The sequence below is a fragment of the Telmatherina bonti genome (genome assembly GCF_933228915.1).
Source record: "Telmatherina bonti genome assembly, chromosome: 14".
In the NCBI taxonomy this organism is placed as follows: Eukaryota; Metazoa; Chordata; class Actinopteri; order Atheriniformes; family Telmatherinidae; genus Telmatherina; species Telmatherina bonti.
In genome coordinates, this window is record NC_136612.1 from 11,839,714 (window position 1) to 11,866,323 (window position 26,610).

A 26,610-nucleotide genomic window follows, 5' to 3' on the forward strand; every position below is an offset into this window, starting at 1 on the left:
TTGATCTGGACTCTGATCTGGACTCTGATCTGGACTTTGATCTGGACTCTGGTCTGGACTCTGGTCTGGACTCTGGTCTGGACTTTGATCTGGACTCTGATCTGGACTCTGGTCTGGACTCTGGTCTGGACTCTGGTCTGGACTCTGGTCTGGACTTTGATCTGGACTCTGGTCTGGACTCTGGTCTGGACTCTGGTCTGGACTTTGATCTGGACTCTGGTCTGGACTCTGGTCTGGACTCTGGTCTGGACTTTGATCTGGACTCTGGTCTGGACTCTGGTCTGGACTCTGGTCTGGACTCTGGTCTGGACTTTGATCTGGACTCTGGTCTGGACTCTGGTCTGGACTCTGGTCTGGACTCTGGTCTGGACTTTGATCTGGACTCTGGTCTGGACTCTGGTCTGGACTCTGGTCTGGACTTTGATCTGGACTCTGGTCTGGACTCTGGTCTGGACTCTGGTCTGGACTTTGATCTGGACTCTGGTCTGGACTCTGGTCTGGACTCTGGTCTGGACTCTGGTCTGGACTCTGGTCTGGACTAGCCAACCTGAATCTTTGGAACTAAAAGCGCTGCTTAAAAGATTTATTTTTTAAGTTCTGTGTAAAAATATATTTAAGAAGGAGCAGCTATAAATACTGATTGTACATTGATGTGTATCAATAGAGCATCAATCCAAGCTCAATTTTTTTAAAACTATAAATTCAGACTGTACTACAATGGTCAATAAGTACACATACTGGGTTTGACAGCAGGTTTATACCATATCCAACTTTAATGTCTAGCAATAGAAATTTATTCTTTCAGTAAACAGTCCTTTTTTTTTTATTTAAAAAAAAAACAAAAAACTTTTAAGTTTAGTATAAAAGAATCACCGTGCTGTACATCCTCAGGATGGTGGAGTGAATCAAGAAAGGACTCGATGCGAACCATTTGATTTAAAGATTTTTCTCTTATAAAAACGTTGTCATAAACAATGATGTGTATAGTATAATATATTTGTTTTAACTGGATTATAACTGGACTGTAATGAATCGGACTGAACTGGACTGCAGCTTTAAAAGAACCTTGAAGGAACTATGCTGTGGTGCTGAAGAAACTGCCTGAAATGAATTGAATTGAATTGAATTGAATTGAATTGAATTGAATTGAATTGAATTGAATTGAATTGAATTGAATTGAGCTGCACGGTGGCGCAGGGCTTAGCACCGTGCCCTCGAACAAAAAGGTCAGTGGTTTAGACCTTGGCTGGGGTTCAATAGGTCCGAACACTGGTCTTTGTGTGTGAAGTTTGCATGTTCTGCCCGTCTGTGTGCGTGGGTTCTCTCTTCCTCCCGCTGTGTAATAACTCCACATTCATGTTAGATTAATTGATCGCTCCAAATTCTTCCTAGGAGTGAGTGTAAGTGGTTGTTTGTCTCTCTTTGTTGACCTTGCGATGGACTGGTGACCAGTCCAGGGTGTACCTGCCTCCCGCCTGCTACTTACTGAGATAAGCTCCAGCTTCCCCATGAATAAGCAGCAAAGAAAATGGATGAATTTAAATTAAATTCAATAAAAAATACTGTGTTAAACCTCAAGATAAATTTTAAATTGCATTGAATTTCAGTTGAAATTTAATTGAATTGGAAGTTTAAAAAAAATCCCTTTGTGCTGCTTTTTAAATGTATGAAAAAGTCTTTATAAATAAATTTTAATTGATTTGATTTAATGTAAAGTCAACTGAATTGAAGTGACTTCAGATATAAAATTAGATTTTGGTGTTTATTTGCTTTTGAGGTGCTTTGATATTTTGGGAGTAATTGTGTTAAATCCACTTCTGATTTCACCTCATATTAATTGCTGGGACCTGAATCAAATTGAACAAAAATCACATTGTGGTAGAATTTACAATACTGGCTTAAATGGATAATTATCCATTCAATTGATATTACTGTTTTGTGATCAAGCTTATGATTTACACCCCTGTAAAGGTAAAGTGATGGGAACCAGAGTAAACAAAATGATAAACGTTAACACTTCCATTGTCCTTATTCAGGTAACAGCTCTGCTAAATTTACTTCTGAACCATTTATTAAATCCATGCTTTTCATAATTGATGTACATAAATTAATTGTTCGGTTTCTCACCAGATTGTGTCATAATAACAATGGTAAACTGAAAAACAGCAATCTCAGAATGGATTTTAATCACTGCGCTGTCAGAGCTACTGAGATACGTGAAATTTGCATTCCTGATGCGCTTTAAATTTGTACGCTTGAAACATGCTGACAGTGAACTGTCAGAAATATGATGTTAAACAACTATTATATGTTTAAAATACAGGGAGGCGGGGTGGACGACTGGGTGAAACTGTATCAACTTCAACACCAATTAAAAAGTTTCTATGGTTTTTTTGCATTTGATTAGCGTCATGTACACTAACATGTTTTACGAATCATTAAGAATATGGTTACACCTGAATGCTTAAATATACAATAAATAGCACAAAAGCCCACATGTGTTGTGCTTCTTTTACCTGCGGATTTGTCTGCGTGTATGTGTGCATCAGTGGACTGTTTATAATCCTCCGCTCACAGCAGCGTATCACCATAACATGACCTTCAGAAGCAATTAAGTCCTCCGTATCCGCAACTTTACAACAACTATAAAATGTTACAGCGGCAAGAAAAACACATATAAAGAGACATATCAGGATATATAAGGGCGCAATTAGCTCCTAACAGGCCAAGCCCAAATGCAGAGTAAAATAAAAAGAGTGTGTGTGTATGTGTGTGTGTGTGTATCGGCGTGTCTGTGCATGTGCGGTGGATGGAGGGAGGGAAATGAATGAGGCCTTTTCTTACAGCAGGACCCAGATCAGAGCTCCTAACTATGGGATTTGGTGCTGTTGCCTTTCTCCCCCTGGAGGGAGTAATTAGGTTAGGGAGGACAACTGCCGCATTGTTTTAACAGAGGAGGGATTGTGCAGGCCAAAGTCCCACCAGCAACATGCTTCCCTCACAACAAAAAATGCCAAATGGATTCTGCGGCCTCCACGCACATATACACAGACGCACTTTTTTTTTTTTTCTCTCTTAGAGGTGGGGGTCTTCTTTTAGTTTTTTTTATTTTCCACTTTCTTTCGGTACAGCAGAGGCCTTTAAGCACTGTGTGTAAATGTCAAATACAGTCCAGCAGTGTCAAATAACCTCTCCAGTTGTGGGATTTCAGCTCTTTTTGGGACTCTTTAGAGGAACCGTGTACACCCTCTCCTGTATCCAGAGGCTTGGCAGCATGCACTGTTTCTAACTAGTATAATATGGTTATGATGCATTTGCATTCCTTCCAGTCCCCGAGGAAATACAATATGCCTATATCGTCTGTTTTAATCATGGTCTGATTCCAAGGAAAGAAAAAAAAAGTGGGGAATACAAACAGCCAGAGCTATAAAGAGGCTTTCTCAAATATACTTCAACTTCGCTTAAACACATCCACTGCTGACTGATAGAGAGTAAATCAAACAAATCAAGCTGGTAGAAAAAATAAAAAGGACACGGAACGCTCTCCAGCCTACTGTATTTACAATACCCTGCAGCCTCCCCTTCCCTCCCGCTCATTTCCCTCTCTTTCCCCTTCTCTTCTCTCTCCGGGCTGCATTTCTTTGTATAATCTTTCTCATGTGAAGGAGGAAAAACGACTGTTTCTCTCCTCTTCACAGTTCTCAAGACTTTCAGCTCTTTCGCGTATTAAAATAAAGCAGCATCGCGTGCACCTCTGCACGCCCACACTGTCCCTATTCACCTTCACCATAAATCTCCCAAGCCGAGCTCCAATATACAGTCAGTTTGTGGTCCTCACATGACTCCTAACTTGGGCTCGGGAAAACTTGTATTCAGTGTGCAGACGGAGAGCAGGGTAAAAAAAAAAAAAGAAATAAATGTGTGTGAATTTATATAAGACAATTCAGACAAGTCCACACTGTTTTTCCCATTGCCACAGGTAACACAGATGATGGCTTTCTACTTCAGATGATGACCGTAATGAAGCCGGTTTCAAATTTCACTCCTTTTGACACATCAGACAGCTGTCTGCTGATCATGTGACATCAGAAATAGGAGAGAGACTACGTATACATGTCCATAATAAGAAAGAGATTAGTCAAACGCCCCATTGAGGAAAGTTTATAACGTATCAGGAGTGTTCGAAGAACAGAGATTGTCTCACTCCATGAGCTCACGGAGTTGAGCTGAATCTGGCCCATCTGTGTTTTATATTGAGGCAGCGACATGAAATCCTCATGCTGTGCTGAATTTTCCAGTCAAATATACAACTTTCCATGTAACACACACTAATACTGAAGCCATTTCTCTGAGCTTAAACAGAGCAGAAAGTTTATATCTGAATTCCCTCGCAGTTGAGCGACGCCGCAGTCGTAGCTGGGATAGCAGTCGCTGTAGCTGGCCGGGCCAGAAGGAGAACCACAGAGTTGTCTTAGCGTCTAACCCTGAGCCCCCGCTTGGCCTCTGTCTCTGTTAACTCTACTCCACTCTGATCTTTCTCTCTTTTTTTCCTTTCATTTTATTTTCTATTAGATTCTACTGTATCTGCTCCACTCTGTCAAGGAGGTCTCAAACAGCCCCAGGCCCACAGCACCGTCCAGTAAACACAAGCTACAAGAAGCACAAAGTGTGCACTCATACCAAACACATACACAGACACTTCCACACAAACAGAGTCAGTTAATAACACAGAAACTCCCGCCCTCCAGCCCTGCTTGCTCACAGCTGCCAGGACTCCTCCAAGTTCATCTGAGGTAAAGATATGTTATATTATGCAACCAAGTATAGATTTTCCACCCTTGGTCCTGTGCCAACTTCCTGCTCCAAAGAGCAAGTTCTAGCACTTTGTTCCCTCAGGTGACAGCTATTCCTTGCCGGACAGGGTGGCAGAAGTAGATACACATACATAAACAGACGGGGGATTGTAACAGGTAGATATGCAAGCAGGAAAAGCCAGAAAAGAAATTTTTTAAAAAGCTAAAAGGAAAAGACTTTAAGTTTTTATGAATAAAGGAGGATAATGCTTTCTGTGATTCACTGTCTGTATCTAAATATCTTCCTTCCTCACTTCTACTCTGTCTTTTTCCCGGCTCTTGAAATCAGGTCACAACTGTTTTCATTACTGTTTGACTTGCGGGTTCGTGAGCCTCCAAGCGTCAACGTTCCTCCACCCACCCCCAAGACAGGAAGAGCTTTTCCCTCCAACATTAACCCAATAAATGCCTATCGAGTCCAATCAAAGCCTTCAAGCCATTTTCATGGTGAGAAACAAGCAAGTTAGCTTTGAATAGTGACTGTCAGAAGGACTGAACAGAAGAGCAAAATATTTTCTGTGTTGTTTTCTATATTGATCAATCTCAATATAGTGTGTTAAAACTGACAGGGTTAGGGTACTTTGATTGATGATTATTGCAGCCATATTATTGATGAAATTGACCCTTTTCTGTAAAATACCACAATTAAAATCAGTTCGGTTTCAGTCTCACCCCTGCTTTCATGGCTCTCTTTGGCTAAACTGATTCTCTCCAACGTTTAAACTCAGTTTCCTTCCTCAGGTCATTTTTCTTGGGTTTTCTTGGTGTTAAGCGATCAACTTAAGAGACGTATTGCCACCATCTGGCTCTGTAAACGGATCAGCTGGAAATGCTTCATGCTTATCGCTAAGACTGACATTTAAATTTAATCGTGATCTCATTTTGAGATTTGTTTTATCACCGAGCTCTTGCTTTAGGTTTTAGTCAGACATAATCACCGCTGGGCTCATAATCTTACCCATTAAACAACCGAACTGAATTACAATCCTGCTCGGTCACTGGATCAACAACCTCAGGACTTGACTATTTTGCCTCTGTGGCATGAGGTAATGTACCATGATGATGAAAGAAAGCCTCAAGAAATGTTCCAATCAACAACTAAATCAATTCCTCTTTATCCCTCAAATGAAACCAAAGAAGAAGAAGAAAAAAAACAGCTAAATGCTTTGACATCATTGACAAGAATTACTGTGAGACATCATCCAACTCTGCCACCACCATTTCCTTAATAACTTTGGGTTAAAGAATTCTTTGTCCATTCTGTAAAAAAAAAATAATTATTGTAATTTCCTCCCCAGGCTTTAGCAGGTGAGCGGAAATGCATCATTTGCATCTTTTCATAATAAAAAAGGATGGATGGATGGATAGAAGGAACACATGAGCACCACAGATTAACAGCTGAGTGTTTGTTTTGCTGGCTTTCTGTAATAGTAATTTCCAGCCAGAGGTACTTGTGCCTCGGGGTACGTTTTCAGTTGCCAGGAGGTACGTGGAAAGAATGCAGAGTAGCTCAACTAATTTGAAAAAATAGACATTTGATTAAAATCCTCATATTGAGTCAGCTATAACACCTGAACACTAAGGCCTTGTTCACATCGTCAGACCATGTCCTGTTTTTGGCCCTGTGAGATTGGACAACAGATTGATTCTTTCAAAGTATAGATGGCAAACCAAAATATGTAATCCAATTTTTCCAAATAAGATTCAAAGTACATTTGGAGGTTTCTAGTTATTCTAATTATATTTCTTGGAGGCCATTTGGTTTTTTAATTGACATTTCAAAGTGTCCTTTGCACTTACTTATAAAACTACTGTTAAGAAACAATGACAAGGGCGTATGTTTCACCAACACCTATTTTGTTACAACAGCAACTCATTAAGATTGATATCTGAAGTTAAGCACAGTAAATCAATATATCATTGGTATGTAATTTATGCAATGTCATTTGGTAGAGTAGATCCTCCAGTAACTATAATTCACCTTATTAAAAATTAAAGGAAGTAAACCTGTTTGAACCATCTGTGTCACTTGGTTTGGCTATGTAATGCCAAAATTAAGCATATGTTATGCAAATTAATGTTAAAATTTTGATCAATGATGAACAGTTATGAAAGGATTATTACAACTATTTGTGTAGAATCATTAATAGTTGTTATTGTTCTAATAAAATATAATTGAAAAACATTTCCATAGCTTTTTCTTAGAAGCTATATTGAAGGATAAATAACATAATCTACCTTCTGAGGTTGACTGGAATTATTAAGCTAACAAAGGACAGAAATAAAAAACTAACAAGCTTTTTTTTTTTTTGTTATGGCTAACAGCTAAAAGTTGTACATTAACAGACTAACTTCAGTAAATGCTAAAGTTTGGGTGGATTTAGTCGTGGTTGCAACGTTAAAATAAATACCTTAAACTATCAGTAAAATACTTTATGTGATCAAATAGTTGACACATTAGCCCACATGTGAATATTGAAAAAAAACAGCTGTAAGAACAACTACTGCTATGGCTAAAGTAGCGACCAAAGCATTAGCTAATTAGCAAGACACTTTTTCTGACACCTATTCAATGAGAGCGCAGAATACCTCATGTTTTGGTGTTTTTATGTGTCAGGTAGTTGTAAACCTTCTCTCTCTCTCTCTCTTTCTTTTAATTAAACTATTCTTTTATACTTTTCAAGAGCTACTTACTCAACTACCGCTAGCAACCTTAGCTGAAATGGCAGCTACTTCCCAGCTAGCAAATGATTAAAGCTGTTAGCTAAAAATTTTAGGCAAACAATTAACTTAAAGTAACATTAAGCAAAACAAATATTTTAAATGTGCTTAAAACAGGAACCATGATGGTATTATAAACATTTTGCAATAATTATCTTTATCTGTGTCATCAGTAATGTGAAATAACATTTGTTTGTCTCATGAACATGCTAATTCGATAAATCATACCAAGGAGAGAGAAAACAGAAGAAACTGAGAACTGAAAACCACTTTCCTTTATCACATTCAGAACACACATGGTTTCCTGCTCCAAGGCACTCATAATGAGTAGGGTTTTTTCCTTTTTCTTAAAAGAATGCACACCTGTGTCTCATGTGATTAAATATGTGCAGGTGTGCAATGCATGAAACACCACAAACCATAGCTTGTATACATGGTTAAGAGTGAGATAAAACATGCCTTATTTCAAGTGTGGAAATTGATTGTTTCAAAATGAGCAGAGCAAATGCAGCGATAGCTGACGTCTTCATGAAATGGTAATGAGTATGTGTACATGTTTGCAGAAGTACCTTTGTCTGCCAGGTTTTCATTTCTTTTTTTTTATTTTTATCTATATTGTTTTTGGAAACTGCATCAATGTTTGTGACAGTGATATGAAAGTCTGCCCGTGAATGTCTGTGAGTACAAGCTGCAGTCAAACATATGGAGAGCCAACAGTGCTCAGATTTCATCCAGATTAATCTAGAAGCTTTTTTAATGACGGGGTCTACTGTATATATTTAGCCAGTGCAATGAGATGTAGGTCAGACAGAGAGGCAGGACAGGCCAAACAACATGCCCAGATTGCCCACACTGGTGACCTTGAGCGGGTCATTGACGATCTGCAACAGCAGCTCTATCTATTCCTGTTGACCCACTGATACACGGACTTGAGTGCTTTGTTTTGCTGGGTCATAAGCTCGAGCCTGCAGGTTCCAGAAGAAAGCTGGAAACTCGATATCACATTGCTTTGTCATTTATAAAAATGTTACTTGGTGATTAAAAAGGAAAAGCGGAGAATGAATTACAGTGTGTTTGGTCCGTGTGTGTTGATACTGGCAGACATTCAAATTTACTCCAAGTGAGAACAAAGCACACATAGAAAATTTTCTCAGTCTGTCTTCTAACCAATAAACCTCACTAAAAACCGACATTTCTTTTTACAATCTGCAACATGACTTCATTGTCTTTGTACAGTGAAAGTTTTGGCAACTGAAAGCAGCTTTAAATGAATAATTAATGTACGGCTCTTAAATTTAATTGCAAATTAAAATGAACATGCGGTGGACAACACCATTTAAATAGATGAAAGCGTCTAGACCACCTGTAGTCAAACCTCTACTTTTCTTATAGTCGCTTGTATATTCTGCATTTACTCTATAGAATTATGTTAGCGCTATTAGCATTTACAAGCTGAATCTAAATTTATATGATTATGTCATATTACAGATGTTTTGTGAGCAATCAGCTTCAAATACAGTATAATTGATAGTTTTATCAAAAAAAACACAGCCCCATTCCAAAAATGATGGGATACAGTGTAAAATGTAAATTAAAAACAAAATCCAGGGATTTGCAAATCTTATAAAAACATATTTTATTCTCATTAGAAAATAAACAATTTATAAGACATTTTATCTTTCATCTGAAAAATTTTTGCTCAATTTGAAATTATTGGCAACAACACACCTCAAAATGGTTGAAAATGGGCAACAAAAGGCTAAAACTGGCACAAATTAAAAACAACTGGAGGAGTATTTGATAATTGATTAGTTTAAAGGCGAACAGGTCAGTAACATAGGTATAAATGGAGCATTTTAGACAGGAAGATACTCTATGATGGACGTAACTGAGACAAACTAGGTATTAAAATTGTGATAATAATTTCAGAAAAATATTCCTCAATGCCTAAAGACTGTAGAAACTCCACCATCTACATTGTAAAATATCAACTAAAGATTCAGAAAACCAGGAGGAATACGAAAGTTACAAGTAGATGCTTGTGTTCTTCGGGCCCTGAGGAGATATTTCTTTAGCAGCAGGCATGATTTTCTAGTAGAAGAAACTGCATGGACCCAGGAAGTCTCCTCCACTTCCAACTTTGTAGAGATTTTTTATTGCCATCACACTCAAAATGAGCGAATATTTTCCCTAACATGTTAAAATGTCTTAATTTTACATCTGATGTGTTGTTTATGTTCTATTGACGATCAAAAATGTGTTTATGAGATTTGCAAATCACTGTTATGTGGCTGAAAAACAGAGTATCTTTTGTCAAACGGCTCTTTCAGGTATACTTCAATAAGGCCAGCGTAACTACAACTATCTAAAATGCCCGTTTCTTCATGTTTATTTGTTCAATAACCAATAATTCATCATTACGCTGCAAACTGCCATTTCCTTTTGGGATTAATAGAGATATCTGATTGCATCCGATAAAGGGAGTGTGAATTTGTGCCGGCCTTGTGATGCCTCAGTGTAAACCCAAGACGCCACACCCTTCTCATAAACACGCGTTTCTGTCTTTTAACACACGAACGCGTCATGTGCGCCACTGCAACCTTTTCAACGACCCTGACAGATCAGTAGTCATGGCGTTACAAACATCCAAATAGTCTTATTTAAATTCATGACTCAAAACTGAAGGAAAGAACATGCTGTGCTGACACTCACAAATGACTCTTAAACATTGAGCGAAATGTACGTTCATGGTTAATTCTGGTGGAAGCACACTTTGTTTAGATGGTTTCTAAATACACACGCCCTCCTTCCTCTATCTTACCCACGCCTGGTCCCATTCTCCCGTCTCATATTGTACACTAAGTATTCCGTGTTCCTGTATATTCTAGCTTCAATTATGTAATTTAGCATCAATGTGTGTGTGTGTCTTCAGTAGCCATGGCAACAGCACAACATATCACCGACCGCAGAACCACACTGGGGCCACGGGCACTGCCAGGGTTGTGCCAAAGACTAATCCATGCCAGAGGTGACATGAGCAAAAGAAGAGCGAGGCGGGTGGAGACAAGATGGCACACACATGCAAAACTCAACTCATTCAGACTTGTGTGCACACAGACACACCGGCATATTCCTCTCCCCTTTCTCCTCTCGCTCCTCGCCTTCCTTTTTAAACACAAGCGCACACACTGGATATCCTCCCATTCTTCTTGGCTGGAGCCTCCCATGGCAATAGCAGTAGGAATCCATTCTCCACGGATGCTGGGACAGCTGTGCTGATACTGAATGAGACACAGTTGGTTCTGCCTCTCTCTCTGCATGCAGCTCCAGATAAAAACTACATGCTACTTAATTCAAATCTATATTGCCTGCTGCCAAGATGTGCCCAGCTCATCTCATCTTTGTCTCCGCCACCAAACACAGCCCCCGAATCTCTTCACAGCAAAGAAAAAAACAAAAACATAAATATAGAAAAATTGCCGTAAATGTGCTCCTGCTGACGCATGGTGGCCTCCAGTCACCAGCTGACAGCAAACACAGAAAAAATTTAAGACTGACAAAGAAATGAATCACAGAAACCTTCATAAGCCTTTCAGTTTCACGCTTGCAAGTACAGCGTGTACTTAGAATGCAAATAACCCACAACATGCTTCTGCTTTTGAAGCTGCAGAGGCAACATGCAAAGCTGGCTGAAGCTGCGGGGGATACATCGTTTGCTTCGGCTGGTGGGCACAAACACACAAAATGCCACCTTCAGAGAGGTAAACAGGGGTTTAAATCACAGGTTTGATCATAATATAATGACTCAGAGTCAATATCACAAATTTTGCTCCAATAGTTTCATCAATAATCCAGCGATTAATATTAGACGAGCTCACATGCTGATTAACACAATCACTTCTATTCATACCAACTCACAAGAACAACTGCTGTATTGTTACAGCCCTAATATTGTCTGTCTTTTAAGGGTTTGTAGGTTTTTTTTCAATGGACTGGCCTGTAATCTAATGAAACACAGTGTGGGAGGCAGCGTCTGCCATTTTGACCCTTTATTGTCCCGAGCAGAAGGAGAAAAGACCCACGTTCCCCTGCTAAGCATAAAACAAGCATAACAACCTAGACGCTCCAAAGTCCCCAACATTCCTGTTCAGCAAAAACTAAAACCAATAGATCTGGCCTACGTGTCAATCAAATGTGCTTGGAGCTCAACCCAAACCCAAGGAGGAAGAGGGTTCCTCGGATGCCGTGTCACCCCCCCCCCCTGCTAAGGTATTAATGAGTTAACCTCTCTTTGAAGTTCGGTAAGTAACATTAGGGGTGTGTATATAGATTCACAACAAAATAACTAGTGTGCAACTGGACCAGAGCTCATGGTGATGCGGTAATTTAATAGACCTATCTGGGAAATTGAATACAGGCAATAAGAGAAAAACTGGCTTTGGAGTTTGCTTGTGATGTAAAACTGCAGCGAGGGGAAGACCACTCCCAGAGCCGACTGACACGGCAGCATGTAAAGCTCATTTCAGCTGCATGTTTCCATTTACCGCACGGACGTTCGGAGCACATGCGCTTCACTTCTGATATTTTCTGTTTATTCAGACTGCAGCTCCATCAGATCGTAATCCTCAGAACAGCTGTTCCAACTCAAGCCATGGGAAGAGAGGGAAGGGACAGCATGGCAGAAAAGGCTGGGGGGAGGCGGGGCTCTTAAAACAATATGCCTAACCTTAATGCTTCAAAATCCAGGTACTGGTTGTATTTATTTTATCTGATTTCTTTAGGTTAGATAAAATAAAGCTAACGGTCTCCCTCCAAAAGCTGATTTCATGTTTTCATTCACAGCACAGCTCTGTGACGTCAGACACATGTAATACATCCTCTAAGAGAAACATATAGAAACTGATAAAGAAATCCAGCAGGGACTCAGGGAGGAGGGAGCAGTGAGATATAGAGCCCGCACTTCGAAGCAGAAATGACTTCTGACTGCTACAACTGTCCAAAAGTCTTGAGCCCCCTTCCACGCTTTGCTTTCATTAGACCAACAGCAGTTTTCCAGACTTTCTGAAAGTCTTCTTAAAAGTTATTTTCAGGCTACTAACACTGATTATCATTCATGAACAATTCAAACATTTAAAAAAATGTGCATATTTGTCAAATAAACCAATAAACTGAGGTTGTGTTGATACGTAATAGAAAACTTCAGAACAAGTTTGTTTACATCCTCAGCCACCTTGTTACCAGCAACATGTTGCAAAGAAACACCATCTTTCTATTTTCTTTAAAAGGTTTAATGTGTATAAAACTGTATGCTTGCACCAATAACACAACTCTGAGCTGTGACCATTAAAACTTGGCATGACTTGTGGTCTGCATGACAAGCGGAGGGCAAAGAAATGAAGCAAATGAAAGGACTTTAAATCAATGCAAACAGGTCAGATGAAGTGATCAATCCTCAACACAACTGATGGAAAATGAAAAAGAAACAGGTAGCCAACACCCAAAGAAGAGCTTTGGAAAGTCCATCAAGACGCCTGGACCACTTTTCCTGAAGTCTGCAGGAAGAAAAGTGTGAAAAAATTAAGCTGATCCGATCAAATATTGACTTTTCAGCTTAATCAAACTTCATCTTGCCTTTTAAACTATGTTTTCATTTAAGTTTGTACTTTTCAAAATAATTGTCTGCACTTATTCCCGTTTTTATTTTCAAAATAAAAGTAAAAAAAAAAAAAGAAAAAAAAATTCTGAGTGACTGACGTCATGCTGCATGTGCGGCAATCAGCTAGATGCTTATCCAGATGTTGTAGAAGAAACAAACAAACACAGCCTGAAGTCATTTAATAAACACTAAGACAACTTTAAACGTATTATCTTGCGTGACACGTGGATGGTTGTAACGCAATCAGCGCTGCGGTGACGCTCTGTGCGCAAATTCAAAGCACAGCGGTGTTTTGGCTGCGCCACAACTAAATTTGCACCGATTCAACCAATCATATGTAATGTGCCTTCTGCTCGAGGCAAACATTTATTCAAACAAATTAATAAAAGAAATAAAAAAGGAGAAAAGGAACGACATCGTAATAAAAAAAAATAAAAAAAAGATTTTTCTCTCTTCTGCGGGATCAAGCTGCGGGTCAGCGGCCCTGCGGGAGCTGCTTCAGGGGGGAAAAAACATGTTCTCTTGACAAAATATGGGAAAATAATTATCTTAAAAGAGAAAAACACACACACACCTAATGCTGAATAAATAGGGACTAAACAGGACTTACCACTAAGGCATTGTTTAGAAGGTGAGTAGGGTAATACTTTATGTTGAGAGGGTGTTAGGAGAGCAGGGTCAGCGTCCAGGCGGGCAGAAAGGGGGGCAGAGGGAAGGAATACGTTAAAAACGGCGCACCAGTGAACACAGTCTCAGATGAAAAACATAAATGACGACCTGTATAAAGATTTCAACACATTTATAAATGCACTGCAACCAAAATATCTGTTGGGTTTTAATGAGGTCGTGCGTCACCGTGGTCTGCTCGGAGGGACGCTGTCGCTTCAATAAGACCAATAACTTCTGAAAAGGGTCTCAAAATGCAGCTTAAATGATAGTAAATACTAACTAAAAGAGTTGAACTGCAATATTATATCTTATTTAAATAAGGAAACACACCTAAGCTAGTTACAGCAGGTTTTAACACACACACACACACACACACACACACATATACTCCTCTCATGTTTCCGTGATCACTCCCAACCCAACACACTGCTCCTCCTCAGGCTTTATCACAGCTAAAAATCCTGTGTAGAGCTCTTTTCATATGAAACATCCGAGTTCAGTGTTTTGTTTTGTTTAAAAAAAAAAAGATTAAAAAAAAGTGCCTCTTTCTCTTCATCTGCAGACCTGCAAGGCAATTTGTGTGTGTGTGTGTGTGTGTGTGTGTGTGTGTGACATCTTTCAACACTAACATAAATAAGGGTGCAGGATTTTTTCTAAAAATAAAAAAGGATAAAAAGACAGAAAAGACAAAAAAAAAAATAAATAAAAAAAATCTGAAGGGTTATTCTTGCTCCAAACGCACTGCCATCATTTTAAGTCAATGACAAACTGCAAATACCATCATGTGCAACATGTGTGCTGTGTGAGCCTCTGTTGCCAATTAGGTTTAATTAAGGGAAATTTATGTAGCTAAATAAAAAGCTCCCTTTGTTGCGAGTTTATCTGCTGCAACTTTTTCTTCTCCTTCTTTTCTCTTTATTTGTAAAATCCATTGCAGATAAAGTCATCATGTTTAAACGCCACATGTTCAGAGTCGTTTAAGTTGAAGTTATTTTAGTGATTATACACTTCATATGCAGAGAAAATGATAAAGTAAAATGGAACCAACACATACAACCAGCTTCAAATCAGCAAGCTAAGTGGCTTTTAACAGTTCCTTCCATAAAAATTAATACACAAAGGCAATCAAACATCCCTCTTTTTCTTTTCTGGTGTCGATATAAGAGGCTGATGCTATGATCCTCAGCTGCTAATGTTTTCAGATGGAAACCAGACGTGACTTGTACCCCAACCAGGGGACCATGATGCTGGGACGCCCCGTCAGCCTCTGGTAGCAGAATCATCACAAAATGGGAGGAAAAACTCCTGCTTAATAAAACACCACTGTAAAAATAAAAAAGAATGAATGCATTACGGATCAAACGCAGACCCTGGCAGTCCGCTGTCAGACGGAGCCAATGAGGGATAAACAACTCTGCTTTATTAGCAGGGAGTCTTCCAGCAGCTGTGTAACAAGAAATGTCCCTGCAACTGGATATCTTCAGGGTCCAACAATGTGAGGGTAAAAAGTAGAAATCCTGAAGGGAAAATGTTGAAAAATGAGATTTGTTCTGAGTTTAGAGTGGCATTTGGTTTTAACAATGAAAAAATACCCTTACTTTATCATAAGTTTAAAGTATAAGCAGATAGAGCTTTGGCAGAGATGCACTGCTTGAACATGAACTGATAGTGGTTTCTTAGATTGCTGCCTTTCCTCCAATATGAAAACCTCTGCAAAGGCTTCAAAATCGCATCTGCTTTGAATAAAATGAATATAAATTTAAAAAAAAACTTTATTACAGCTCAGGCATAATTTTAGAATCCAAATGTTTGCAAAAATGCTGCAAGAGTCCATAAGTTTTACTTCAAGCATTTTATACACAAAAACAACAAATAAACACAAAAAAGACTGTAAAATATGATATACAACTGAAATTATAACAATTTGTTAATATAAGCAGCAGGCAAAAATCAAGTAAAGTTCGACACAACCTGCAGCCATAATTTATTTTATCTTTATGTATATATATATATATATATATATATATATATATATATATATATATATATATATATATATATATATAGCCTAAATTTACAGCAACAGGAATAAAGCCACTGTCAAAAGTCAGGTAAAAGGGATATATAGAGGGGAAAAAAGCTGCATCTGAATGCAGATATGACATTTCAGCGCCCCCTTAACCAAACTGCACGTGCTCACATGTTGCATTCAAGTTGAAAAAGTTGTGGCGCAGCCGAGCGCCACAAAAAGCGCCATCTCAGAATGTGCATGCAGGATGCGTCTATGCTCTGGTCGTTCATTTACTACTCACATACCCAACCACACAGGCACAAACCCCTCGCGCTCCCGGTCCCACACGCAAGCAAGCAGCCCCAAAAGGCGGCGGTGACAGCAGCACCCCCACCGCACCAGCACCGCCTCCTCCTCCCCACTGTTCCTCTGCTCACACTCCTCTCAAAGACAGACAGGAAAAAAAGCCTCCACTCTAGGGAAAAATGTTAACACCAGTAAGGCTCAACTCCTCTCCCGTGTCCATTCCTGCGCTCCGCTTTCTCCTCCTCCCGCAAGCTCCTCTCCTTCCTCTTTTTGCCCTTTTTTTTTTTTAAAAATATGAAAACACATTTCGGTCGAAGCGCCATTTTCTCTCTTAAAAATAAAAAAAAAAGAAAAAAGAAAAAAAAAAAGCATGTGCGGCAGAAACGCACAAGAAAAAGTTTACGTCCGAAAGCGTCCGAAGAGTCGGAGAGGTGGAAGTTTCAGAGCGATACAAAACACAAGAGACGAGCTCAAACACGAGAGACGAATGGGAAAAAAAGGTCATTTTTAAGGAAAAAAAACACAGGCGGCGCAATTTATGATAACAAAAATAACCCCCTGGCGTCCCCCCACCCCGCTAACAATAAAGTAGAAAGAAGAGAGTTTACCTGTGTCAAGCAGTACGGGGAGTACATGGTTATTTTTAGTAGGGAGGACCGGAGAGCTTATTTAAGTTGGATGGAAGCTCGGTATGGTGCTGCATTGCAATCGCTCGCCGTCCTGTTTCTCTCACTCCATGCTGCTGCAGCTTACAGTAACCCCGCCTAGAAAGTGAAAGCTTGCACCAACTTTTTCAGGGAAAAAACTTTCTGTCTCCCTCCCCTCTCCTCCTCGCAGCACTTAAACCTCTCTCCTTTGAAATTCTCCTGAAATACGACCTTTTAAGAAGATAAGGAGACCAAAAAGAAGAGCCTGGATTTATTAAGGTGTTACCGAGAAAACTTTATGATTTCTATAAATCTTTTTTTTTTTTTTTAATCTTCGGTGTGTGTCCGACCCGCTGCACGCTGCTCATATCCGCAATTCCCTGCGTCTCATGTGGCAATGCCATGCGCAAGTTGCCTTCACTGACCCATGCAAGCCATGTTACGAGGACACAAATAATGATCAATGAGTTGCTCAGTCCACCAGTAGTTACTTTGACGTAAACGCGCCTTTAAAAAATGCGGGAATAGTGTAAGAAAACTGGAATAAGTTTGTATTTTAAGACACGTGCAAACTTCCTGTATGTGAGAATGCATCTGATGACACCAAAATAAAGATGTTATTAATATTTGTTGCGCACAAACGCACATTTATATGTCCAGCTGCACAGAAACATAAAAAAAATATGCGGTTAAATCTTCAGATGCGAGGATTTTTTTTCCTCCCAAGTCTGAAGTTTGCATTGGATTATGTACTCCAATTCATTCGCAGGCGTTTGAATCAATGCGTCTTCTCATCAAGGCTGTAAAGTCAAGTCTATTTATTTACTGAACCATATTTGACCCAGTCTGGAAGCCACAACTGTAGCTTAAAAACCAGTGAAGTCAGTCCAAGCCAAACAGTGACTGCAGCGTTCACTATGAAGTCGAAAACTAGCAAACAGTTAAGACAGACGTATAATCACAGCCTCTGAGCTGTATCAAAATACTGTAGCTGGGATGTGTGAGGAGGGGGGTGGGAATACATCCTGCACGGGTCTTTTCACGCACGCACAAAAGGATAAAGTGATGCACGTAGAAGTCATATAATAAGACTTGTTGGCTCGTGCTCTGATTGCGGTGCTGTTGGGAATTTAGGTAGGAGTGAGGTCATTAAAAAAAAGAAATGAAGAGCTAAAATTTTGGGTCTGACACTGGAGTCCCGCAGATTTATGAGGCCTACTGCTTGTGCATTTCAACCACAAGCCTCTGCAGGGAAACAAAGAGATCTGGGCTCTGTGTGGCCAATTACTGCACGAGGCCAGAAACGCGAGCCAGAGATGCAGGCAGGCGGGCGGGTGGCGAGGGAGACAGTGTGTGGTCAGGAGTGTATGTACGCCACAAAACTGTAACCTCCTGTCCTCACCGCCCTCCGAGGTTAAAACATTCCTCTGTGTAAATATGATACGTGACTAATATAAAGAGCACGTGCACAGACACACCTTAAAACACACACAAATACGCTTTTTTTTTTTTTGGTTCCCTTTTAAGGCAGGTGTGCTCACACCATAACAACCAGGAACTTTTGTAGGATTTTCAGCTGACAGAGTCCGTGTTGACTGCTTGCAATCATGGAACCGGCTTGCATGCAACACTCCTCTGCCATGGCTCCCTCAACGAGCCACACATTTAGTGGTCTGTGTGAGTAAATCTCTCATTAAATAACACATTGTAGAGCCATATGCTATGCTTGGTGAGTCTGCTGTGGCACAGCTTTTTCACACACACACACACACACACACACACTTCAAATATACATATTTGCTGCTGCTCCAGAGCGGCCAGCTCTCTAACAACTTCACCCACCAGCTTGTTGCACAGTTACACCAGAACTGAGGCCTTTATTAAAGAAAAATAAGCTCTGATAACTACAGGCAGGGAGTCATTGTGCAAGACAGGTTATTCAAGGATGATAGAAAAACCGCACATTTGCATAAACTGCGCGCACACGTACGATGTCATGCTGAAACCAGTGCCGACGCCACACCTGTGTGTTGAGTGTAGCAGGAGATGGGATATAGCAGAGGGAGGAGATAAGTAGAAGTGTGGTTGGATTGTTGGCCAGTGCAGAGCAGATGTCAGCTCGAGCAGCTTGTTACACAAACAGAATGTATGCAAGGGTTTGCTTTCAGTGGTTTTCAGCTGAGGGGAATTCCCAGTGAAAAATCTCCCTCTTAAAAGTAATTATTCCATATAGTCTGAGCCTTCAAAGTCTCATTTGATAAGAAGAGAAGAGAAAAATGTTTATGTTCCTTAGCAAAGCAAATCTAATGCAATTTTCCTAAAAGATGCAAAAAAAAACAAGTCAGAAACTTTTTAATGATCTGATTTGAAGCAAGTAAAGAGTGGTATGTGTCACCAGAGGGTGGTAGTATAGAAGATGATGCCCATGATAATCCTGACATTGCAGTCCTAACTAGAAGTTAAAAAAAAAAAAAAAAAAAAAAAAAAAAACTGCGGTGGACATCCACATGAGGAAAAGTTTTACTTTAAGTTCTTATTGAAATATTCAGAGTATCACATCTGTGAAGAAGGGAAGTCAGTTGTGGTTTACAAAAGTGTTCTAAATAAATGTGAATTAAAACTTTGGACAGAAACCGTGTCTTAAAGAACCTGAATAAACTAGAAAATGAGACGAGTGAATTACAAGCTGCTAAACATGGTGGGAAAAAAATCACCCACACTTTCCAATAAAGCCATATTTTGTGTACTTTATGATTATTTCAATTATTGATTAGGCTTGGATTCTATCTGAATTATTAAAAATACATTTAAAACAGTTAATGTCAGTAATATTATTGCTCAGTTAGTTTTAATATTACTACTCTGGTATCTGGTATTTAAAATATGTTACATATAATAGTGGAAAAAACATATTAGACCATCCTTGTTCCCGAAAAATGTACCTTTAGTTGTACCAGGCTTAAAAATGAACAGTGTGGTCAATAAATTTTTCCACGAATGTATGTGTGTAAGCATTACAAGATAGATAGTGTTTTTAATTCCTTGGCTTTTAGCCCAGTGTGAGACTGATTCTGGTCAGTGTGCTATAGTTTGGTTTTATTTAATATTTATTCATTTTTTTCATTGTTTTAATTTCTTATTCCTTGTATAATCAATTGGTTTATTGTATTATTTATCTCTCTTTTAACTGTTTTATTCTCTTGTTTTTTGCTGATTGTATACAGCACTTTGCTCCAACTCTGGTTGGACTTTAGAGCTAATCTTCAATGCCAACAGCCTCACATAATAACTACATTTTATTTTCTTTATTTATTCAGATTTTCTGTCATTTATTAATGCACATTAGCAATATAAATACTTTTTGAATTGATAAAAATATATTTTCCATTATACAAACAGATGCATTGATAAATCAAGATATTTTTAAATAGATAAAAGGAAAAAGGACAGTTTTGTTTCTGACTTTCTTTTTGTCAAATCTGTTTGATTTATTCAACTTTAAAATGAAAGAAAGAAACTTGCTCATGCATCCTTTCCAAATTATGTTCCATGTTTTGCTCAATGTATTTCACAAAATTGCACATCAGAAACACAAAACACAGTAGAGACCAAACAACTAAGGTTCTTCAGTCAGAGGCTTCTTCGCCTCCACTGCAAAAATTACATAAGAGTTGTATTTCTGCAATAAAATTAGCCACATGCAATGACTCATTATCATCTATTTTATTTATTTTTACTGTTTACTTAGCTATTTAAATTAATAATAATTTACCAATAAACATCAGTAATATAATATCTCTTTGGCGTTACTGGAGAAAAAAAGTAAGAAAGAAATTTTCAGCTCCATTATATACAGAAAATGTGTTGATGCTCTAAAGATCATCTATTAATTAAACAACCTGCCTGCACATGCTCACCATACCTACACTCCATGCTTTGTAGCTACATGTTCGTTTTTATTTTTAAAGAAAACCATTCAAATTGTTGTGGGTTAGGCATCTTCTGGACGACACCACTTTCAAAACACAACACTAAAGTCATAACACCACCATGTTAGACTGTAAAAAATTAGGAATGTCCTCAAACTAAGAAAACCAGTATGAACAAACCATAGACGGTTAATGGTCATGAGCTCTGAACAAGACTAAGCCCCGACCTGAAGACCTCCCAGTGAAAAGTTGGAGGTCCAACATCAACTCTCCTGTGGATGTTGTTGAACTCACTGACCCTGAAACCTAATACGGCCACAGCACACAAAAACCCCCCCACCCCCCACCTCCAATCTCCAAAACTCCCTTCTATACCAGCCGTGCTACTCGGTTACAGCCATAATGGTTCATTTCTGTACCCTGAGACACACGATACACTGTAGCAACCCAGATTCTCGGTGAGACTTGGCATAGGTCTCAACTCTGGGAAACAAAGACCGTAACCCAGAAAAGTGGCTCCCACTTCATAAACAATCACACTTTCAGCCGTACTCAACCCCCCCCCCCCCACCACCACCACCACCACCACCTCTTCGACACCACTCGCACTTTCTCCCCATCCTCACTCTTCTGCTTTATTAGAAACCTTCACCGGAGGCGGGCAACGGTCGCTTTCTTTAACTTTGCACTCCTTTCTGTTTTATAAGAAAAGGCATTAATGTATAACACAGTAATTTTCACTCCCATCAGGCAAGGAAGCTTTGGTGAAGTTTCAAAGTCCCCGATTTTCCCCCCTTAAATGTGTGTGTGTGGAAATAATAATTGTAATAGTTTGCAGCTGAGTAGAGGGAGCAGGGATTGACATTATGATTGTAGTGCAATTACCAAAAGCTTGAAAACAGGCTGAATTTTGAGTAATGACTCCAATTACACATTTAATACCAACATACCAAATAACAATGAGAACAATAATAATAATAAATGCATACCCTGTATGAATCTGATACTACAAAGCATTCAGGCATCCCAGGACCTCTGGAGGGTTCTTCGTTCAACAGAAAGGTTTCGGTTGCCTGAAATGTAACACAACAATCATTTGTTTATTAGTGGGAACTGTTTTTAGACATTAAAACACAGGAATGCAGTTTCTAAAGCGGAAAAAGTAGATTTTATACATGAAAATCCTTCTCATCCTCCTTCTTTAAAAAAAATAAAAAAATAAATCCTCAAGTCCCACCACCAGATACCTCCTTTGTACTCATGCTCACGCACGCATGTGAGCTGGTGGCCTGTGTCCATACGCTGTGCAGGCCTGAGGCCCGGACCTGCCAGTCACCACCACTTGAATGGGGGAGGCAAAGTGTTTAGCTGCCATACCCCCCCCCCCCCCCCCCCCCCCCACATAATACTGCCAACACAATGGCATTTCCTGTCCCTGCTATTTCACCTGCATGGTCACTTTTCTGTCAGCATCCACTCATTCAGCACAAATAATTTACACACATGCATACACACTCCTATGTGCAGTCATATACCACACACACGCACACACACACACATACACACACATAGAAAGGCCATGCATCTCACATATAGCCCAACGCAGGCCAGACTACCGGCTCTATGCTGTCTGGCCAAAGTGTTTGTTTCTATTCAGCTCAGTTCATTTGTATGCTACAGGATGCACCAGCGAAGGCTGTGAATGAGCATCCGAGGATGTTCCGAAGTCAGCTGAGGCAGCCACACAACATGGATACCAGAAAAATGAAGGCTGAGGATTTGTGTTCGGTGTTCTGTTAATAATTATTAGTCCAAACTGGAGCAAGTTCTTTTTATCCAGGCTGAACTTAAATGGATATTCTGGGAATCTTGTTAGATGAAGGCTAAAAATCTACTAAGAAGTTTATTCACACTGGCGCTCTGAGACTTTATTTAGTTGCTGGGTTTCGGAGAAAACGGGGAAGTAATCCTATTTACGTTCTTACCTTCTGAAACAAACATGAACCCCAAAGCGGGATCGAACTTAGCCAGGAAGAAAATGTATAGTTATACTGTTTAAACTGGCATGTGAGATAGACGGTTCTGGGGAAATTCAAACAGACATTAGGTTACTTAAGCATTTACATATGCACACAAATACACAAATGCACAGGGTGACATGGGATTGCCCTTGAACAAATACATTCAGAGACACATGCATAAACACACAGCACTATAATAAGTCCCAGACTGGGACTAACCGAGCTGCGGCTAGAGACACAGGCTATTCATATCCTTCAGAATGAGAGGTTACAGCTCGAGTCTTTTCCCTTTCCATGTAACACAGGAAGGACATCTGTGTGTTTGATTTCACAGCGTCTGTGGCACCAGGTCTCAGGCTAGTTGATTAACATAAGACTAACTGTGTGTTTTAGTTAACTGAGCTTTTCTTCATCACAATAAGTTTAGCGTGGATGTATGTAGAGCGTATACGCAGTCACACAAAGTTTAACTCAACTCCTCAAAGCGAAAACAAGCCTCGGTACCCAAATCCTGGCATGTCACAATTAATATGTGAGGAAACACTGGAGGAAAACCATTTCTCCCACTAAATGATGCCCTTGTCAAGCTCCCGCTGCTTTCTGTAAAGCTCATAAACTGACCAGTCCATCTGAAGGTTATATTTTACTCCTCTGATAATCACAGAGCAGCATAAGATGTGGCATACTAATAACTCTGAGCTGCTTCTAGTCCTGAATTTTACTCATTTAAAGATGAATAATGGTTTTCACTCAATGAATGGAGGAGTTTAATCTGTATGTAACTAATATACAGGATAAATTAAGTGATTAAGCATCACTTTTCTTTTTTTAAGTGACCAAATCTGCAGAAGGAAACACTTATACGTGTTTAAGACAGTTAATTATAAGCACACATAGATGAGGTGCTAAGCTGCCACTGTTTTGGTTGGTATGAATGAGGAAAGGCTACAAAACATTTTCTTCTTTGTAGTAATTACTTATGGTGAACTTTTTGTGTAAAACTGTCTTTAATTATCAAGTAAATGGAAATTTAAGCGCAAATGAATGCTTGATGTGTAAATATCTAACAACATTGGACACGTTAAAAGCACTTTTATTAAAACAGAAAGAGGAAAAAACTTAATACTTAATGTTTTAAAATTAAATTTCTTATTATTTATGATAAAAAAATAAGGTCTTGGCCTGAAGAATATATTTATTTGCACTTATATATCAGGATGCATTTAGCTATTTTTACATTGAACTGGAAAGACAGTTAACTCTGTCTTACAAAAGAAAAAATCATAGGCTGCCTATTGAAGATGGATAGTTCCACCATTTCTGAAAAGTGAAGCCAATGTGGAAGTGATTTTGAGTCCCATGGTTTGCTAAGGGCTAGCTTTGAAAACCTCTCTGCCACCAACAGACTCCCATTTAAATAAAATTTTCCAGATTGGTGTTGTGGGGATGAGGTGACTTAATCAATCGTTTTTGACTCATTACCGCTCATTTATTTTCCACAAATAAGTTTGCTGAGTTGGGTTACGATTATGATTTTGGTTCATTTTAATCCTTCAAAAAACACTTTTTCAGTGGAATATTCAGTGTGTGAGTCCAACATATTTAGTGTTTAGCCATTAATGTTTAATTAATGTTGTACATTTATATTTTGATGCTATATCTTCTGATAGCTACTTGTCCAGGGTGTACCCTGCCTCTCGCCGAATGATAGCTGGGATAGACTCCAGCTTCCTGCAACCCTTGGACTAAGCTGTTAAGAAATGGACAGATGGATGGATCTTCTAACAGTTTAATGTTTTTCCAACTTATTAATGTTTTTAAGGCCCAACATTAACAAAACTTTGTTTAGTTTGTAACATGTAAATCAAATGAAACAGTGTCTGAAACCTCAAGTAACATGACAAAGAAATGCCACTGTGAACTACCAGTGGTTAACACAAAAGCCACATTGGTTGTGTGCCTTGACAGACGTTTCTGTACCTCTGACCTTCAGATGTGGACTTTCTGGACTCTTAAAGTAGATGCAGCAGTTATTTTGTGACAATTTCACAACATGCGGTGACACATTTTTCCTCTGTGGGGAGCTACTTTGTGTCCACAAGTATGAAAAAAATTGCATCACATTATCTATACAGATGCATAAAGAGTAGGTTAACTTTAGGTGAATATTTCATGTATTGTTTTGCAGCCCTGTTGCAATATTATGTAAATTCTGGATGCAAACTGCTAGCCAATCTAGTGATAGCATTAGCATTAGCTAGAATAACTTTGCTCTCCCTGTGTTATCAAAGCATAACCCCCTCAAGTTGAAGTCAAAATAAACAAAAAGACAGATGTCCTAAAACAAATATAACTAAAATAGAAATAATAAATAAATAAATAAGTAGTGTAACTATATACATATGTTATTTATCTCTTGAAAGTGTCTGTTATGTTAGGATGTTTTAGTCACTAAAATGGGATGTGACGTGTTCATTGAGTTCTGAGTCTTCTTGCCTCGGCAGGGCCATCTTAGTTATGTTTGCTGTAGTCTTTGCCATTTTGCTGACAAAGATAAAATGTCTGACATAAAATAGTGGCAGCTAGGTGGAGCTTTGGTAGTGGAAACATTCATATTTTTACATAGATTTCCATCAGTGACCTTCAAATCCCCCCTTAAAACCATAAAATTGCTATATTAACAGTAATTTTAACTGGTGAAAGTTAATTGTGTTGGCAGACTGAATCATAAAGCTCTGATAAGAGTCACATCAGCCATAAATATAGGCTTTGTAGAAAGCTAGGCTAAACCTAAAACCATAAACTTGTATATGAGAAATGTTTCGTGTCAGTTTTAGGATGTTAAATTGTGTCTGTTGACCTTACTTTTCCAGGCTTTTGCCAGTGTCCTGTTACTGAACTTTTCTGAGTTTAAATAAGTTTCATGATCTGTGTTTGCACTCACTTTTCTCTCACAACTACAATACGTCAGATCAGAAAGGGGATGGATGCCTAAGCTGGCTGCAGCTCAAATGGATTAATAGGAGCACATATACATAATGCCCGCCTTCCTCTGCTTAGCGCATTGTCTTTTTCACGCAGACACACACCAGCACAGAAACCACCTGGGTTTCTACATTTCTGGATACACAACAATCCACGAGAGGCGGGTCTCTCCGACTGATTACCAACCTTCTGATCATTCCATCCTACCGTCTTAATCATGTGCAAGTCTGACGCTGTGAACACAACAGTTTCTGGAGCTTCAGAGACTTCTCTTCCACTGCAAAACATCGCTGACATCCTACCCACTCTTGCTTTATTCAGCCTTAATTGTATCCTCATTCTTCACCTGGTAACAAGCTAACAGACCTGTGCAGATGTGGCAAGCACATCAAAGGCAAGGAAGGATGGGAGGGGGAACTTGTTTGTAGAAAAAAATGTGTGGGGGAATATGAAAGGGGAAATTTACGTTGTGTGAGTCCGAGCCAGCGTCACCTCAGGGAGAAATGCTGGAAAAATGTGATATTTTACACCTGCATCTCAGGAGGTGTGGAATAAGAGGCAGGGAGCAGGGGGGAGGCGGTAATTAGAAGAGTGTGTTTGCATGTGTGTGTGTGTGTGTGTGTGTGTGTTACGAAAGAATTTTTAGTATGTTTCTGGGGCTTGCCACTGGTTCTTTTTCAGCATTTAATTTGGTTCGATCCATTTGATGCCAGTTTATTTAGAATGCTAAACCTGGTAATGAATGCTAAAATAAAGTGTTGAAAATTTAATATGCTAATATTGTTACATTGATAAATAGCTGGCAAACCCTG

At 39.2% G+C, this 26,610-nt stretch overlaps 1 protein-coding gene across 7 annotated transcripts in view; it reads right to left on the reverse strand.

Moving 5' to 3' along the window:
• Positions 1 to 26,610, reverse strand: part of nfixb (nuclear factor I/Xb) — a 194,454-nt gene that overhangs the window by 158,258 nt on the left and 9,586 nt on the right. For 6 of the 7 annotated variants that reach the window (XR_013771557.1, XM_079252583.1, XM_079252580.1 and 3 more), the window contains exon 2: positions 21,782 to 21,865. Coding sequence is in view for 6 of the 7 variants with exons in the window: in XM_079252583.1 (XP_079108709.1) it covers positions 21,782 to 21,865 (84 nt within the window). In the remaining variant the exon portion in view is untranslated. Of the gene's footprint in view, positions 1 to 16,824; positions 16,957 to 21,781; positions 21,866 to 26,610 lie in introns of those variants that run through there. The other variant, XM_079252579.1, reaches the window with a different exon arrangement.